Source organism: Cotesia glomerata, linkage group LG10, assembly GCF_020080835.1.
Source record: "Cotesia glomerata isolate CgM1 linkage group LG10, MPM_Cglom_v2.3, whole genome shotgun sequence".
Classification (NCBI taxonomy): domain Eukaryota; kingdom Metazoa; phylum Arthropoda; class Insecta; order Hymenoptera; family Braconidae; genus Cotesia; species Cotesia glomerata.
Genome location: NC_058167.1, coordinates 6,564,011 through 6,580,078, shown reverse-complemented (window position 1 = coordinate 6,580,078; position 16,068 = coordinate 6,564,011). Strand labels below are relative to the sequence as shown.

The 16,068-nt window shown below is 27.4% G+C and overlaps 3 protein-coding genes across 8 annotated transcripts; 2 read left to right on the top strand and 1 right to left on the bottom strand.

The window, feature by feature from the left end:
• Window positions 1-437: 437 nt before the first annotated feature.
• On the bottom strand, window positions 438-2,539 carry LOC123272606 (casein kinase II subunit beta). 5 transcript variants are annotated; one of them, XM_044739517.1, is made up of 5 exons: window positions 2,426-2,539; window positions 1,663-1,738; window positions 1,450-1,552; window positions 993-1,374; window positions 438-895 (listed from the first exon to the last, which is right to left on the bottom strand). In XM_044739517.1, exons 2-5 carry the CDS (start codon window positions 1,732-1,734, stop codon window positions 790-792), a joined length of 663 nt encoding a protein of 220 aa, XP_044595452.1. In that variant the 5' UTR covers window positions 1,735-1,738; window positions 2,426-2,539; the 3' UTR covers window positions 438-789. The 5 variants fall into 5 exon arrangements, with proteins under 5 accessions (XP_044595452.1, XP_044595451.1, XP_044595454.1 ...); XM_044739516.1 differs by lacking the exon at window positions 2,426-2,539 and adding an exon at window positions 2,275-2,419; XM_044739519.1 differs by lacking the exon at window positions 2,426-2,539 and adding an exon at window positions 2,271-2,408.
• A 1,521-nt stretch (window positions 2,540-4,060) lies between these two features.
• On the top strand, window positions 4,061-6,001 carry LOC123272609 (probable low affinity copper uptake protein 2). Its single transcript, XM_044739524.1, has 4 exons — window positions 4,061-4,288; window positions 4,373-4,641; window positions 4,720-4,946; window positions 5,767-6,001. The coding sequence occupies exons 2-4, from the start codon at window positions 4,373-4,375 to the stop codon at window positions 5,877-5,879; spliced, it is 609 nt and encodes a 202-aa protein (XP_044595459.1). The 5' UTR covers window positions 4,061-4,288; the 3' UTR covers window positions 5,880-6,001.
• Window positions 6,002-6,486: 485 nt separating this feature from the next.
• On the top strand, window positions 6,487-12,892 carry LOC123272580 (endoplasmic reticulum chaperone BiP). 2 transcript variants are annotated; one of them, XM_044739478.1, is made up of 7 exons: window positions 6,487-6,682; window positions 6,758-6,905; window positions 6,989-7,208; window positions 7,520-7,752; window positions 7,827-8,043; window positions 10,254-10,365; window positions 10,447-12,892. In XM_044739478.1, the coding sequence occupies exons 1-7, from the start codon at window positions 6,561-6,563 to the stop codon at window positions 12,290-12,292; spliced, it is 2,898 nt and encodes a 965-aa protein (XP_044595413.1). In that variant the 5' UTR covers window positions 6,487-6,560; the 3' UTR covers window positions 12,293-12,892. The 2 variants fall into 2 exon arrangements, with proteins under 2 accessions (XP_044595413.1, XP_044595412.1); XM_044739477.1 differs by lacking the exons at window positions 6,487-6,682; window positions 6,758-6,905; window positions 6,989-7,208; window positions 7,520-7,752; window positions 7,827-8,043 and adding an exon at window positions 9,275-9,408 and having other exon boundaries at window positions 10,218-10,365.
• The last annotated feature ends 3,176 nt before the right edge of the window (window positions 12,893-16,068 follow it).

The following is a 16,068-nucleotide window of genomic DNA, read 5'->3' as shown; positions in this document are numbered from 1 at the left end:
TAACTAATTTGAATTACACTAATTAACCAATTACTTACATTCAATTTACTATTTTTATATTATTAATTGCTATAATTATTATTCTTAATATTCAATCATGTCCCTGGAAATAAACATTCAAAGTAAACTCAATGTAACTGTATTCTAAAAATACAAACTTTAATTTTTTCACGCAACAGCCGTTTTAATCTCTGGTTTTCAATTATCATTCATTCACTTGTTCCACCTTAGATATTATAAAAATTACCCTAAATTATAATCGTGCGACTTTCGTACTTAGTCTTTCACATAGTCTTATTCTATTTAAATATGTTTGAATGTTCAACTATACAAACAAAAAAGGATATTTACGATTTTGTTTTTCTTCAATAAAGAATTATTTTTAAATTTATAAGGATGAAAACTTTTCTATGTAAAAATAATCGGGGACACTTTGATGAACTACAAAAATTAATGTATTATTTCTCTTTCATATTCTTTTACTTTCTAGTATTTTTTTTTTTCCTCGTTCGTCGTCACTATTGCCACGAAACCCAGAAAAAAAAAATTTATAACATATAACTTATGAAATGATACAATTATAATGGATAATAAAAAAAAAAAGTTATAAGTTACAAAAGTTTAAAATCCAAATTTACAGAAAGAGATAAAAGAGATAAAAATATTTTTTTGTTTATTTGAAATAATATTGAAGATAATGTAAAATGATTTGTTTTTTTTTCTTAATCATGAAATAATACGCTTCACTCGAAAATTATTTTTTGTCTGTTATTTTTATGATGTTAAATTTTAACGTTTGCCATTATTATAAAGTGCACGTAATGGAGCTTTAAATGTTGCTGCCGATTGTTGTTGCATTTGATAAGCTAAAGGGTGGATTTTGAAGCCGTACAATCTAGAAATGTATATAAATATAAAATTTAGTAAATTGTTCAATTAAATAAACTCAATAATTAAAAATAAATAAATAAATAAAGGATGAAAAATCTTACCGAGGAACAAATTGATTTGTAGCACGTTTAGGTCGATATTCTGGATGAACCATAAACAACATATGAGGAAATCCAGTGCCAAAATATGCACCATCATTATGATGATGTCGTGAACTTTTTGGTGTGTAAACATCCATGCATTTAGGACAATAACTTTTAACCATAGCTTCACCAGGAACATCACTTAATCCGAGTGGCAACATTTGTTGAGACTCACAGTAAACACGTGGGCAATGGCCAAAATCACCAGCTTGGTACTTTTCAATCATCTGAGCTATTCCACGATTCGTCAAAATATAGCGAGCGTGAATGAGGCCATAAAGCATTTCTGCTGCTTGCTCAATTAAATCCGATTGATTTGGATTATCATCCAAATCGTCGTCTGATTAACAATTAAATAAATAAGTAACCAATTAACTACTATGTAAAATAGGTAAAAAAAAAAAAATTAACTTACCAGGTTCTAAATCTAAAATCATGTCCAGTGCCTGACGATAATGTGGAACTTGTTCATTTAATCCGGTAAGATTAAATTTATCTTGTATATAATCTTCGTCGACCTAAAAACAAATTAAAAAGTATTTAGATAAGTAATTGATTGCATGTATAAACAACAAAAAGTAGTGTTAAACAACAAAATGTTTTCAAAGTAAGTAATTGAAATACTAACCTCACAAAAAAATTCATTTCCTCGGAGTCCGCAGAACCACGAAATCCAGGACACCTCTTCTGAGCTGCTCATCTTTCTGATAGACAATTTATATTTATTAATATTATTTTAAATTCACTGGAAAAAGCTCCAAAGAAAAAAATTTTTTTTTTAATACTAAGTAAAAGATAACGGTTATAAACTTGTTAAATCATCTCGTAAAAGGTAAGGAGTGAAGTGTGTTATGATGCGTCAGAAAAGTTGGTTATATATTTTAATAAAACGACGAGTATTTTATGATGAGATATGAATTATGAGTACAGCAAAATGAAGGTTAAGAATGAGCTTGAGTAAATGAACTCGCGGCGAAGGTTTATATGAATAACGAGAAGTGTTCTGATGGAGTAAATATAAATGACACAAGAGAAGATGAGATTCGCGTGAAATATTTGTTGATCGATGATAATTAAATGTATATGATATTAAAAGATATAAATGCGACCTTAAAATGAAATTCAAATACGTAGAAGAAAGTTTATAGACAGGACAATATTTTTTTTGTGGGATAGGCTTACGACGAGACAAAATGCCCAATGGCCGCAAGCCGTCGCCCCACGTTCGAGCTTCACCTACGTTTCCGTGGTCATCGTTGTCTTGGTCAAAATCGCTTCGGGTAAAGCTCAGGACGTTTTGCACCCGAGAAACGCATTACTCGTTAAAAAAACCGATGTAAAAGCAAGTTGCTTAAACAAAAAACCAAAAATAAACAGGTCACTCGGCTTACCTTCGATACCTTGATATTAGCCACGTTCTCGCTCACTCCTACCTCGTATCAACAGAGGGCGCGATTTTTTCATCTATCACACACAGCCATCTCGCCACCTTTCATTTTATTCTTAAACTATTACTCGTCAATTATTATTTCACTCGAAATATGAAAAATTTTATTCCAGTAATTATTATTTTTATAATATAATCAATTATTTTTAACATCTTTTTTAAACTCATATTATTTTTTTTTATTTGAAAATAGAAAATAGTTTTTAAAACTCAAAAATTGTGTCAGAATGAATCATAATAATGACCAACAAATTTATTTTTTTAAATAAAATTTTTTTTTCTAAGAAGTGTAAATCTTAGATAAAATTTTGCTATTTAAAAATTCATACTACAAATGAAATTTATTTAGTTTATTATTATATATTGGAGTAAATATGTAAATATTTATCACTTTGCGGCTAATGCCACCTATAACATGTTTTAAGCGTCAACTTATTTAATTTAAAAATAAAATTATTATAGCCCTAAGCGGCACAAAAATTTTTTTGGCAATATATATTTTGTTGAATTTAAGTTGACAGTTATTAATTTTTGACTTCTTGTTAAATAAAATTTACCAAAGTCAACAGTTTTTTATGTGATGCTTGAGAGTTTTCAAAATATTTACTGATTAAATATAATTGTTTTTTTTTTCTGTATAAATTATTATTTATTATTATTTTTTTTTTTAATATAAAATTATTTTGCATGTATTATAATTATTTCAAATAAAAAAATTTCAACTTCAATTATATTTACTGATTTAATTCATATGATACTGTAATCAACAGACATATAATCAATTTTTGGAGTTAGTTTTTGAAACCATGTTTTTTGTTAAAACTGAGTTTTTTCTTATGTCTGAGTTTATTCATAGTTTTTTAACATTTCTCTGGATGGAAAATTTTCATAGAAATTTACAATTTTTTATTATAAATAATTCCAAATAATATTTTCTTAAACTATTCTTTTTTAAATAATAAAAAATTAGTAAACTGTTGGAATTCAATATAAGGAGTACATTCTCTTAGAGTATTTATTTATTTTTTTAATTACATTATATCCTTGATGATTTCGTAATGTTAAGTGAAAGTGAAATCGATAAACATGTTTATGACTAGAATGGAACTATCCAGCTTCAGCTCAGCTTATTTATTTTTTGCTTTTGAAATTTCATGATATTTCTATGTATGTAATATCCAAAAAACAAATTAAGTCAATGTTTACGTTTTTAAACGATAATTTAGGCCACTGGTTGCTAAGCAGCAATTATGAATCCAACATGGCGCTATGGTCTGTTGCGAAAGTGTCAGCATCCTATTAAGCATTTAATTTAAAGATTATAAACATATATTAAAATTTAAAATTAATTTATATTTTATTTATATCGATCGTATTTGATATTTTACGATCAAAGTCTCAAAAAATAGCGATGTTAAAAATATCTAGAATCCAATCTTTTATTTTCAAGACTAATGACAATATAATAAGTACCAAGTTTATTTTTAACAAGGAGTAGAATTGTCTAAATTAAAATAAGTAATTCAATTCAAAATGTATATGAAAAATACAATGTTTATTTTAAAAACAACTTTTATTTTCATCAATTCTTTAAAGCAGTAAAATGAAAAATGATTAATCAATTTATTATTATTATGAAAACGATCTGAAAGTGTTATGTTAAAAGAGTAACGTAAAGTTAGGTAGTATCGCTACAATTAAATAGTATTCATAGATATGTCATGTTTATCACAGTTTTATCATTTGATTGTCGTAAAACCGATTCATTTATTTACGTTTATATACTTACATTAAAAAAATTACTATAGTGAGTACTTAAAATAATAATACTTAGAATAATTATATTCAAATGTTATTTATTATTATATAATTTACATTCTTTCTCTAATAGATGATGCATATGTCATTCTGGTTCGGCACCGATCTCGGAACATTTTTATTCAATGGATTCAATGTTACAACTGTTAGAGGATTTTTCTGCACATGTTTGGGTCTTATTGCTATAGCAATTATTTACGAAGCAATGAAAACATTACAAATAAAATTACATCAATTGACCAAAGCTGCACTAGCAGTAGATGATTCACAAGCTACTGAAAATTCTTCGCTATTATCACAAATTGTACCTACGTTTCCACGATTCTCTTCATCTTCTCAAAGGTATTTTTTGTCAATAATTTAAAATTGTTCATATTAAAATATTTTAACTTGAAACTATTAAAATTGTCTTTTTTCTAGGTGGGGAATAATTTTATGGACTTTTGAAGTATTACACTATTCAGCTCAAACAACAATCGGTTATGTTGTTATGTTAGTTGTAATGACATACAATGTTTATATTTGTATAGCATTAATTATTGGTTCTGCCATCGGATATTGGATATTTTCACCTATACTACTTTATTTTAATTTGAAAGAATTAAAACAAAAAAATAAAAATATTTCCTGCAGTCCAGGATGCTCAGGTAGATCATTTTTATAATTAAAAAGCCAAAATTTAAAAGAATACTGTCCAAGTTTCTATTTTTAAATGAATCAGATTAAATTTTTAACTTGAGGCATAATTTTTTTTTTCAATCCCTGTGATCAGTAGTATTTATCAGAAAACTTTTATTAAATATCCATCTAAAAAATTTGAAAAAGTACCCTTAATTCAAATTGATAAAAATTTTAATTTTAACTCAGAAAGTAAATTAATGTGAAAACTACCATATGAATAACAAAAAATTCTTGTTTAATAACACTTTTAACAAGATCAAATGCATGAAGTACATGGTCAGTACGAATGATCCATCATCCAATTGACATGAATACAAAAAAAATTTGTTAAAGAATATAGTACTTATAGTCTTATGAAATATTTCGGTTTTTTTCAAAAGTTAGAAATTGATAAAATTTTCTAATGAATGATTCTCATGTCGCAATTTAGATGAAATTTTACTGTAATATTTTTTATTTTGTCAAGTTTCGTTGACAAGTATCACTGAAATAATAATTTATAAAATTTAAATTTTTTTATTGGACAAGAAAAACTTTTTTGGCCAGTCGATTATTTAAAACATAAAATTTTTGAGATTATTTATTAGTTTTTACTAATTTGATTTTATTTTTTATTTGATTGATTTTGTTTGCAAATCAATTTTATCTCATAAAAAATCAAACTTATCTTAAAAATTGTTTGTTATCATAAAAAATGTTTCAAACTCACTAAAATTAAACTGATGAATTCAGGTCGATAGTACTAAAAAAATTTTTTACCTAATAAATTTATTGAACTACTTGCAGATTCAATTTCAACAATTGAGAGACGACCATCTAGTTTATCTGCTATTGCTGATCAATCAGCATCAGAAATAGTGGCTGAACTCCACAGTGTAACCGATATGGGAGAAAAATAATGTGTGTATCAAACAAATTTGGATTTTTATAGATAACACCCCAAGTTAATAATTATATAAATTTTATTGAACAATATATAAAAGTATTTGCTCATGTTACCGTTGATAATTATTTTATACTATAAATTGAATATATTTTATTTGATAATTTCGTAATTATTCTTACGAAAATAAATATATTTATATCATTGTTTTAAATAAATCGTAGTTAATTTTTTTAATATTCGTAAATTATACGAAAAAAATATATAAATGAATATATGTAAATAATATAAAACTAAAATGATGAAAAAATATACCATTTATACATAAGTTAATAGTGTTTTGTTGTTATTTATAAATTATATGTTGAGTTATAGTATTTAAAAATAACTGATAAGAGTTTCTACGATAATATTAGGTATAATAATTAATAAGTGATTTAAAAAAATGTCAATTAATAATAATTCAGAACCATTTATTTATTTTCAACAGTTGTTTTTATGACTTGCGATTTATGGTAAATGCCTTTCTGTTTATCATATTTTGCATATTCATTGTATTTATTGTATTATAGTATAGTTACTTGAATTTATCAAGTTTAGTTTATACTCAAGTATTCGACTGTATACCTACAGGATAATATATATGTATATATTTTTATTCACAAGCAAGAATAACAAATCTAAAAAATTGTAAACTATGACTGAAATTGAAGCAAAAAACAGGCTCCACAGCAGTATCTTTCATCCTTATCTACGAGAATGGCATTCAAAAAACCTCCAATTAACTCCAGCAAATCTTATGTATCCAATATTTATTTTGTAAGTATAAGTACTCAGTTTTAACCTCACTCTAATACGATAAATTTTATTTTAATTGTTTATTCATATTTTCAGAGATGTTCCTGATGAAAAAAATGAAATCGCTAGTATGCCAGGTATATATAGATATGGAATCAATCATCTGAAGCAAATGCTTCAGCCTTTAGTAGCCAAAGGATTACGATCTGTACTTTTGTTTGGAGTTATTAATGATGAATTAAAGGTGATGAAAATTTTCGATTTATTTAAATTTAATTTATATAATTTGGATAGAAAAGTAAAATTATAAATATTAATTTCAAACAGGATCAAATTGGAATAAGTGCTGATTGCAGTGATAATCCGATTATTAAAACAGTGCCGTTGTTACATAAATGGTTTCCTGATTTAGTGATCGCGTGTGATGTATGTTTGTGTCCTTACACAAATCACGGTCACTGTGGGATTCTTTATGAAGATGGCACAATTAATAATAAAGCAAGTATAATTAGGATTGCTGAAATTGCAGTATCGTATGCTAAAGCAGGTGAATTGAAATATTTTTATAGTTTTTAATTTTTATTGATAAAACTTAGGAAATTATCAGTTAATGTTTGTTATTTTGTTTTCAATAAATATCAATAACTGTTGCGTAAACAACAGTGACAATAATAATCACGCTGATAGGAGTCACATTGCTATTCACTTAGCCTTCTTTGCAAATAAATATAGCTAATATAACAAGATTTAATATTTTGAATGCTTAATATTTAGTTTTCTAAAATTTTTTATAATTGTTATATTTTTCACAAAATATTTCATGTTTAAAAATTAATGTAAATAATTAAACGGTTTTAGGAGCTCACATAGTGGCACCATCAGATATGATGGATAGTAGAATAGGAGCCATAAAAAAAGCTCTTGACAAGGCAGATCTAGCTCATAAAGTTGCTGTTTTATCTTATGCTGTGAAATTCGCATCTGGTTTCTACGGACCTTTTAGAGATGCGTCAAAGTCAGCTCCTAAATTTGGAGATAGAAAATGTTATCAGCTACCTCCCAACAGTACAGGCTTAGCCGCAAGAGCTGCTGTAATTATATAGATTTTTTTTATATTATTTTTTATAGATTAAAAAAATAATTAATGAGTTATTTATTTCAACAGGCACGAGATGTTGCTGAAGGGGCTGATATGTTGATGGTTAAACCGGGAATTGCCTATTTAGATATTGTTCGTAAAACAAAAGATACTTATCCAGATTATCCGTTATTTATTTATCAAGTATCTGGTGAATATGCTATGATATATCATGCTGCTCAAAGTAATGCTATTAATCTTAAAGATGTGCTCACTGAAATATTAACTTCAATGCAGCGAGCAGGTGCTGATTGTATTATTACTTATTTTACTCCTTATATTTTAGATATTTTGATTCCAACGAGTAAATATTGAGTCTGCTGTACAAATTTTGTAATTCTTTTATAGAATTCTATATACATATGTTTTCAGTTTAGAAATTACTTATGGATAAAAATATACAAAATAAATAAATATCTTATCAATTGAAAATTGTTTCATTTCATATATTTAGCATATATTTTACTGTTTTTAAGTATTTTTTAACACGATAATTTTTTTTATTATAAGTAATAAATAGTTTGAAGCATTTAATATAATAATTTCTAAAATTCTATAATACTAAAAATAGTAGACATTAGACTATTATTGTTATTATTCATTTTCTTTTTCAACAATTAGGTTTTGAATTGCATACAGTTAAAAAAATTTTTTTTAATAGTTTTTAGATTTCTGCATGAAAATTAATTTAGCAGATATTTGATAATTCAAAAGATTTTTTAATAAATAAACTAAGGCTAAAAAAATTGACATGTAGAAATTTTAAAAAATTCAAAATACAATTTTAAAAAATAATTTTTTTGTTAAATAATATTAAAAAATGGTGAAGTGACTGCTGATTTTAATGTTTTGATTTCTGCTGTTTTAATCAAATAATTTTTTTTTAATTAATTTTTACTAAAGCTGATGTCATTTTCAAGAAGCTAAGTCCTGTTAGATTAGATTTAAAATATGATATAAGATTTCGCGCATGACAAATTTATCAGTACATACAGTAAAAGAATTAGAAGAAAAAAAAAAGTAGTATGTAAGTAACACATGAATATATCATAATTTTATATATTAAATATAAATTTAAAAAATTTACAGAAAATTCTAGAGTAAAAGTAATAATAAAAAAATTTTATAAATAAAATTTATCTCGAATAATAAATTATACAGATAAATTTCAATTGATTGACGTGTCGAAGCACCCAAATAATATTCTTGATAATACGTAACTGCCACTACGTGTAGTGTTGGACCAATCAAGAAACGCCGAGCAGTTTCTAGTAAAATACATTCCATATCCAAAGATAGCGTGTATATACATGTACTGTATGTTATTTTCATTTGTGCCAGTGATCATACTATGGATACAAACGTGGGCCAATGAACAATAGCCAACCTGAAGCAGTGATAACCAATCAAATTTGATATTTCCGTTGCTACGTATCTTTATCCACCAATCAGAAGAAGCCACGACAAATTTAACTGTTAATATGCCGGTGCTGAGCTCGTCCACCAGACAGTCAACCGAGAATCAAAGAACGTGAAACAAGGGTATTTACTACGTAGTGTTATTTCACTGTATTACTAAGTTTTACTGAAAATTTATTCAACTTTATTGGTAGATATTCATTTTATTATATTTTATTTTTTCTTTAATAATATTTATTTGAAATCTGTCAATTTGTTAAATTAATTTTCACATTTTATTGATTTGCATATAATATAAAATAAATGTTTGCCACGTATCAGAGGGTTCCTTGTTGATGTTCCGTTATAAATTCTTTGGCGTAAATCAGTTTTAACAGTTATTGAATAATGAGTAAAAATAATCATTTGTACTTATTGTGTGTTTTTTAGTAAATAAATTATTCTTTATTTTTCATTTACTGATAATACGTAAAATTAACGTTTAATTAAGCTGATAACGCCGGGACATTTTGGTTTGATGAATTTTTTTTTTCTTTCGTTTTTTCATTAATAATAAATTAAGATAATTGCTTATACATACGACAAATCAATCATTCTTATCAATTTAATTATTCAAATTTGACTATCTTGAATGAAATTAACTTAGCTTACTTACGGTTATGCGTTTGTGAATTGAATGATGACCTACTAGAATGTTCTGCCACCCCTTACGTGGGTGGGGACAACATTTAATGAAAAGATAACTGTTTTGATGTTTGAAAAATTTACATTTACAGTCAACGCTCTTTGTATTTGACTCGCCCGTACAGGACCATTCTCTGTATTTGACTCGTCCTTGTCCATAAGAGCTGTGTAAAATCGTCAAATACAGAGGAAGAATGTGGTCAAATACAGAGAGGTCCAATACAGAGAGCGTCGACTGTACTGTTAAAAAAACATTTATGATTTTTACTTTAAATTATATTTAAGAGTGTTAATTAATTTTTTTTTGTTTTACAGATAACAAAATACAAACAAAAATGAAGGGTATATTAGCTTTAATGGTGTTAGGGCTAATTGCAGCTACTGCATCTTCGAAAGAAGATAGTAAGAAGAATGACGACATTGGAACAGTTATTGGAATTGATTTGGGAACAACATACTCTTGGTAATTAAATTAAATTTGGTTATTATTTATTAATATATTTAAAGTACCGAAATTGCTCATAATATTTTTTTTTCTTTCTAGTGTTGGTGTTTACAAGAATGGTCGAGTTGAAATAATTGCCAACGATCAAGGAAACCGTATCACTCCATCTTATGTAGCATTTACTGCAGAAGGAGAACGTCTGATTGGTGATGCTGCAAAGAATCAACTGACCACTAATCCAGAAAATACTATTTTCGACGCCAAACGTTTGATTGGTCGTGAATGGTCAGACCCAACAGTTCAACACGATGCAAAATTCTTCCCATTCAAAGTAGTTGAAAAGAACAGCAAACCTCACATTAAGGTAAAGACGAAAGACGGAGACAAAGTCTTCACTCCTGAAGAAATTTCCGCTATGGTTCTTGGAAAAATGAAGCAAACCGCAGAGGCTTATTTGGGCAAAAAAGTAACTCATGCAGTTGTTACTGTACCAGCTTACTTCAATGACGCTCAGAGACAAGCTACTAAAGACGCTGGAGCGATCGCTGGTCTTGTTGTGATGAGAATCATCAACGAACCAACTGCGGCTGCCATCGCTTACGGTTTGGACAAAAAAGACGGCGAGAAAAACGTACTCGTATTTGATCTTGGTGGTGGTACTTTTGATGTAAGTCTTTTGACAATTGACAACGGAGTCTTTGAAGTAGTAGCAACTAATGGTGATACTCACTTGGGAGGTGAAGATTTCGATCAACGTGTTATGGAATACTTTATTAAATTGTACAAGAAAAAGAAGGGTAAGGATATCAGAAAAGACAATCGTGCTGTTCAAAAGCTTCGTCGTGAAGTTGAAAAAGCTAAGAGAGCTCTCAGTGCCAGTCATCAAGTTAAAATCGAAATTGAATCATTCTTCGAAGGTGATGATTTCTCAGAGACCTTGACCAGAGCTAAATTTGAAGAATTGAACATGGATCTCTTCCAGAGTACAATGAAACCAGTACAAAAAGTACTTGAAGATGCTGACATGAACAAAAAAGATGTTGATGAAATCGTACTTGTCGGAGGATCCACCAGAATTCCAAAAGTTCAACAATTGGTTAAGGAATTCTTTAATGGTAAAGAACCATCCCGAGGTATTAACCCCGACGAAGCTGTTGCTTATGGTGCCGCTGTACAAGCTGGAGTTCTTTCCGGAGAACAAGATACCGACGCAATTGTTCTTCTTGACGTAAATCCTTTAACTATGGGTATCGAAACTGTTGGAGGTGTTATGACCAAATTAATTGCCAGAAACACTGTTATCCCGACCAAGAAATCACAAATCTTTTCTACTGCATCCGACAATCAACATACCGTTACAATTCAAGTTTATGAAGGAGAACGTCCAATGACCAAAGATAACCATCTTCTTGGTAAATTTGATCTTACCGGTATCCCACCAGCACCCAGAGGAATTCCTCAAATTGAAGTAACCTTCGAAATTGATGCTAACGGTATTCTACAAGTATCTGCTGAAGATAAAGGAACTGGTAACCGTGAGAAAATTGTTATTACCAATGACCAGAACAGACTTACACCTGATGACATCGAAAGAATGATTAAAGATGCTGAGAAGTTTGCCGATGAAGACAAAAAACTTAAAGAACGTGTCGACGCTCGTAATGAATTTGAATCTTACGCTTATTCAGTCAAAAATCAACTTGCTGATAAAGAAAAGCTTGGATCTAAAATTTCTGAGGAAGACAAAGAAAAAATAGAGACTGCTGTTGACGAGAAAATTAAGTGGCTTGAAGAAAACCAGGATACTGACCCTGAAGAATACAAACAACAGAAGAAACAGCTTACTGAAATTGTTGAACCCATCATCGCGAAGCTTTACCAAAGTGCTGGTGGTGCTCCTCCACCAACTGGCGGTGACGATGATGATCTCAAAGACGAATTGTAAGCTAGTTACAAGCAAATACCAGTTCATCTTAAATCCAGACTGAATTAATTAAGAGAAAATTAAAGCTTCCTATTGCGATAATTGCTTCGGAAAATTAAATATTTAATTTCTTTTTTTTTTTTTTTTTACTATCTCTTTCAATTAACATTAGCTAATTGATTCCGAAGTTATTTATCAAAAGGAGTTATACCGTCGAGCATTTATATAAGATCATAAAATTACAATTATAATTATATTACAAATCTCAACGACGGTAATGTATTCTAGTTTGTTCTAGGTAATTAGCCTTATGATGAGATAAAAATATGTAGATGTTATTCTATAAATTTTGTACTGATGAGGTTTTTCTTAATTCTCATTGGATTTTTTAATTTATTGTTAAGTAAACATATATATATTTTTTTTTGTATGATTATATTGTATGTAACTGAGAATAAATGAACTTAAAAATGCGTGTGATTTTTGTCGCTCGTCAAATGTTACAAAGCGTGCAAGATAATTAAATACAATATTAATGTAAATTGTATGTTTGAATGTGTGAAATATGCTAGGAATGTATTAATATGAAAATAATTATAAATAAATCATTTTTTTCAAAAATTTTTATTTCTTTATTTTAAATTTAGTACCAAATTATTTAATGAAATAATTATGAAATACGATACATTTATTTTTCAATTAAAACACTTTAATCCAAAGTTTCATACAAATCGTAATTATGTTTATAATTTATTAATAATTAGTAAAAATTACTCAACGCCAAGTGTTTACAAAATTAACAATTGTTTTCATGCTTTTTTGCACTCCAAAAAATCAACCTATTTAATGATACAGCATTAAAACTTAATAAATAAAGGAATGAAAAATTAAAATTTAACAATTCGTGTGTTAACCAGAAGAATATTAAGTCAGACTTTTATAACAAATTGTAATATAACATCTAACAATAATAAAATTAATATATTAATGAAATAAACATTTTGTATGAAATAGTTAGCAAAATTATGAAGCCTAAAAAATAATTTATTAGTTTCATTAGTATTTTGTTTATTTAAAGTTCGTTTTACAGCACCAATATGTTTTCAGTATGAAGACGTAATACTTTGTTAGTAAGAATTAGTTTCGGTATAAAAAATAACATCACAATGAATTTCTTTCAACACGTTTTCTTTTTTTAGCTAAATATTTTTTTTTTTCGTAACTGAACACAATTCAATTTTTATTTTTTAGAGATATATACAATTGCGTGCATTAATTCGGGTAGGTTTCTATGTTTACAGTTTTTTTGCCACTTCTAAATTTGGCCGTTTCTAAACTCTAAACTTTGAAATCTGTAAATTTAGCCGTTTGTAAATTTAGCGAAACGTAAAAAACGATATCACTAAAATGAGAAAAATATAAATAATTTCAAAGATAATTTATGCCTATAAAATAAAATTTGACAAAAGAAAAAACGTCCATGTAAAAAAATAAAATTCCTAAATAAAGCCGTTTGTAAAATCAGCGAGTTAAAAACTTGGAATTATTACAATAACGCTAACTTTAAAATAGCCGAATTAAAAAAAAAAGAATTATTAAAATTCTTTCAAATTAAAATGTAAACAGTTGAAAGAAAGAAATATTTAAAAAAATGAAATTAAAAAATTGGAAAATAATAAATTTAGCCGATTGAAAACCTCGCCACGTGAATTTAGTCGATTCTAAACTTGGAAATTAATAAAATTAGCTGATTCTAAACTTGGAAATTAATAAAATTAGCCGTTCGTAAACCTCAGGATTCTAAAAACTAGCCGCTTCTAAACCTTGCGATCATAAAAATTATATCATTTATAAAGCTCATAATTTATTAAATAATCCTATTATTATTATATGAGAGGTTTCCACCTATATACTGACTCATCATGACATCACTGGAACCATAAACCCTTGAGACTTGAAATTTGAAAGGAATATTCCTTTTCAAAGGAATATTTTGTTAAGTTCAAAAAAATTAAAACTTTTATTCTATAGCTGCTATAGGATTGAAATTCAGCGAAATTATTACTTAAATGTTTTAAAATTAGTTTCTTAGCTGACCTGATGTACTCGGCAAAAGGAATATTCCTCCCAAGTTTCAAGTCTCAAGGGTTTATGGTTCCAGAGATGTCATGATGAGTCAGTATATAGATGGAAACCTCTCATATAATAATAATAGGATTATTTAATAAATTATGAGGTTTATAAATGATATAATTTTTATGATCGCAAGGTTTAGAAACGGCTAGTTTTTAGAATCCTGAGGTTTACGAACGGCTAATTTTATTAATTTCCAAGTTTAGAATCGACTAAATTCACGTGGCGAGGTTTTCAATCGGCTAAATTTATTATTTTCCAATTTTTTAATTTCATTTTTTTAAATATTTCTTTCTTTCAACTGTTTACATTTTAATTTGAAAGAATTTTAATAATTCTTTTTTTTTTTAATTCGGCTATTTTAAAGCTAGCGTTATTGTAATAATTCCAAGTTTTTAACTCGCTGATTTTACAAACGGCTTTATTTAGGAATTTTATTTTTTTACATGGACGTTTTTTCTTTTGTCGAATTTTATTATAGGCATAAATTATCTTTGAAATTATTTATATTTTTCTCATTTTAGTGATATCGTTTTTTACGTTTCGCTAAATTTACAAACGGCTAAATTTACAGATTTCAAAGTTTAGAGTTTAGAAACGGCCAAATTTAGAAGTAGCAAAAAAACTGTAAACATAGAAAACTACCCGAATTAATGCACGCGATTGTATGAGTGAATGTAAATACAATATATTTTAATATAATCAAATTAATGTTATTGTTTGAGTATACAAACGTTTCTGTAATTACAAGTTTCTGTAATTTGTAAAATATTGATGTTGAATCTTATTCGTAATTCATTGAGTTTGAAATGATAAAAATTATATAGCGTATATATTAGGGTGCTTCATTTGAGACGACTATTTTTTTTTTCTCACTTCATTGACGAAATATTGTTCTGAACATAGAAAAAAAAATTCTCACCAAGGGATAGTTCTTAATTTCAATTTTAAGTACTCGCTGGATGAATTTAAAGTTTTCCCATATAATTAACCCGTTAAAATAATTTTTTTTGCTTAAATTATCTATAGCATAGCGACATTTCATGATATTCATTTGACCATGGGCAGAAGTTGTAGAGGAATCCTTCCTCTTTAAAAGCTCTGACAGCTTATTTCCAATTTATGAGTTACCTCGCCAGTAAAAAATTGTACATTCGATTTTTGCTCAAAAGTCGTGGTTTTTTTATTTTTTCTCCTAAACTATTGATCTGACACCTAAATTGCAAAGGACCTTTTTTGTAAAGAATTCAATTTTCTATAAGATAGATTGATAGCTGAACCCTTTCAATAAATTGCCTCTGAGATAAATTTCATTAATTACAAGAAAACAATAAATGACACTATTTTATCGTAATTTTTATATTTTTTAATAAAACAACAGTTGATAAAAAAAATTATAACATTGTATATTTTTATAATCAAATATTGTGATATCGTTATAATGCCTAAATTTTTAAAATTTTTAATTGTCTGACAAATATTCTAATAAATATAGTTGTTACATAGAATATATCCAAAATATATGATCATATATAACTCCGGCACACAAAAAAAAGTGGTATGTACTTTGGATTGCACCTACCTATCGAAATTAATATTGACCCATTGAATCCGAATTTCAAGTCCGTTTGACCCGGTAACCCTCCAATTTTGAGCATAATGCA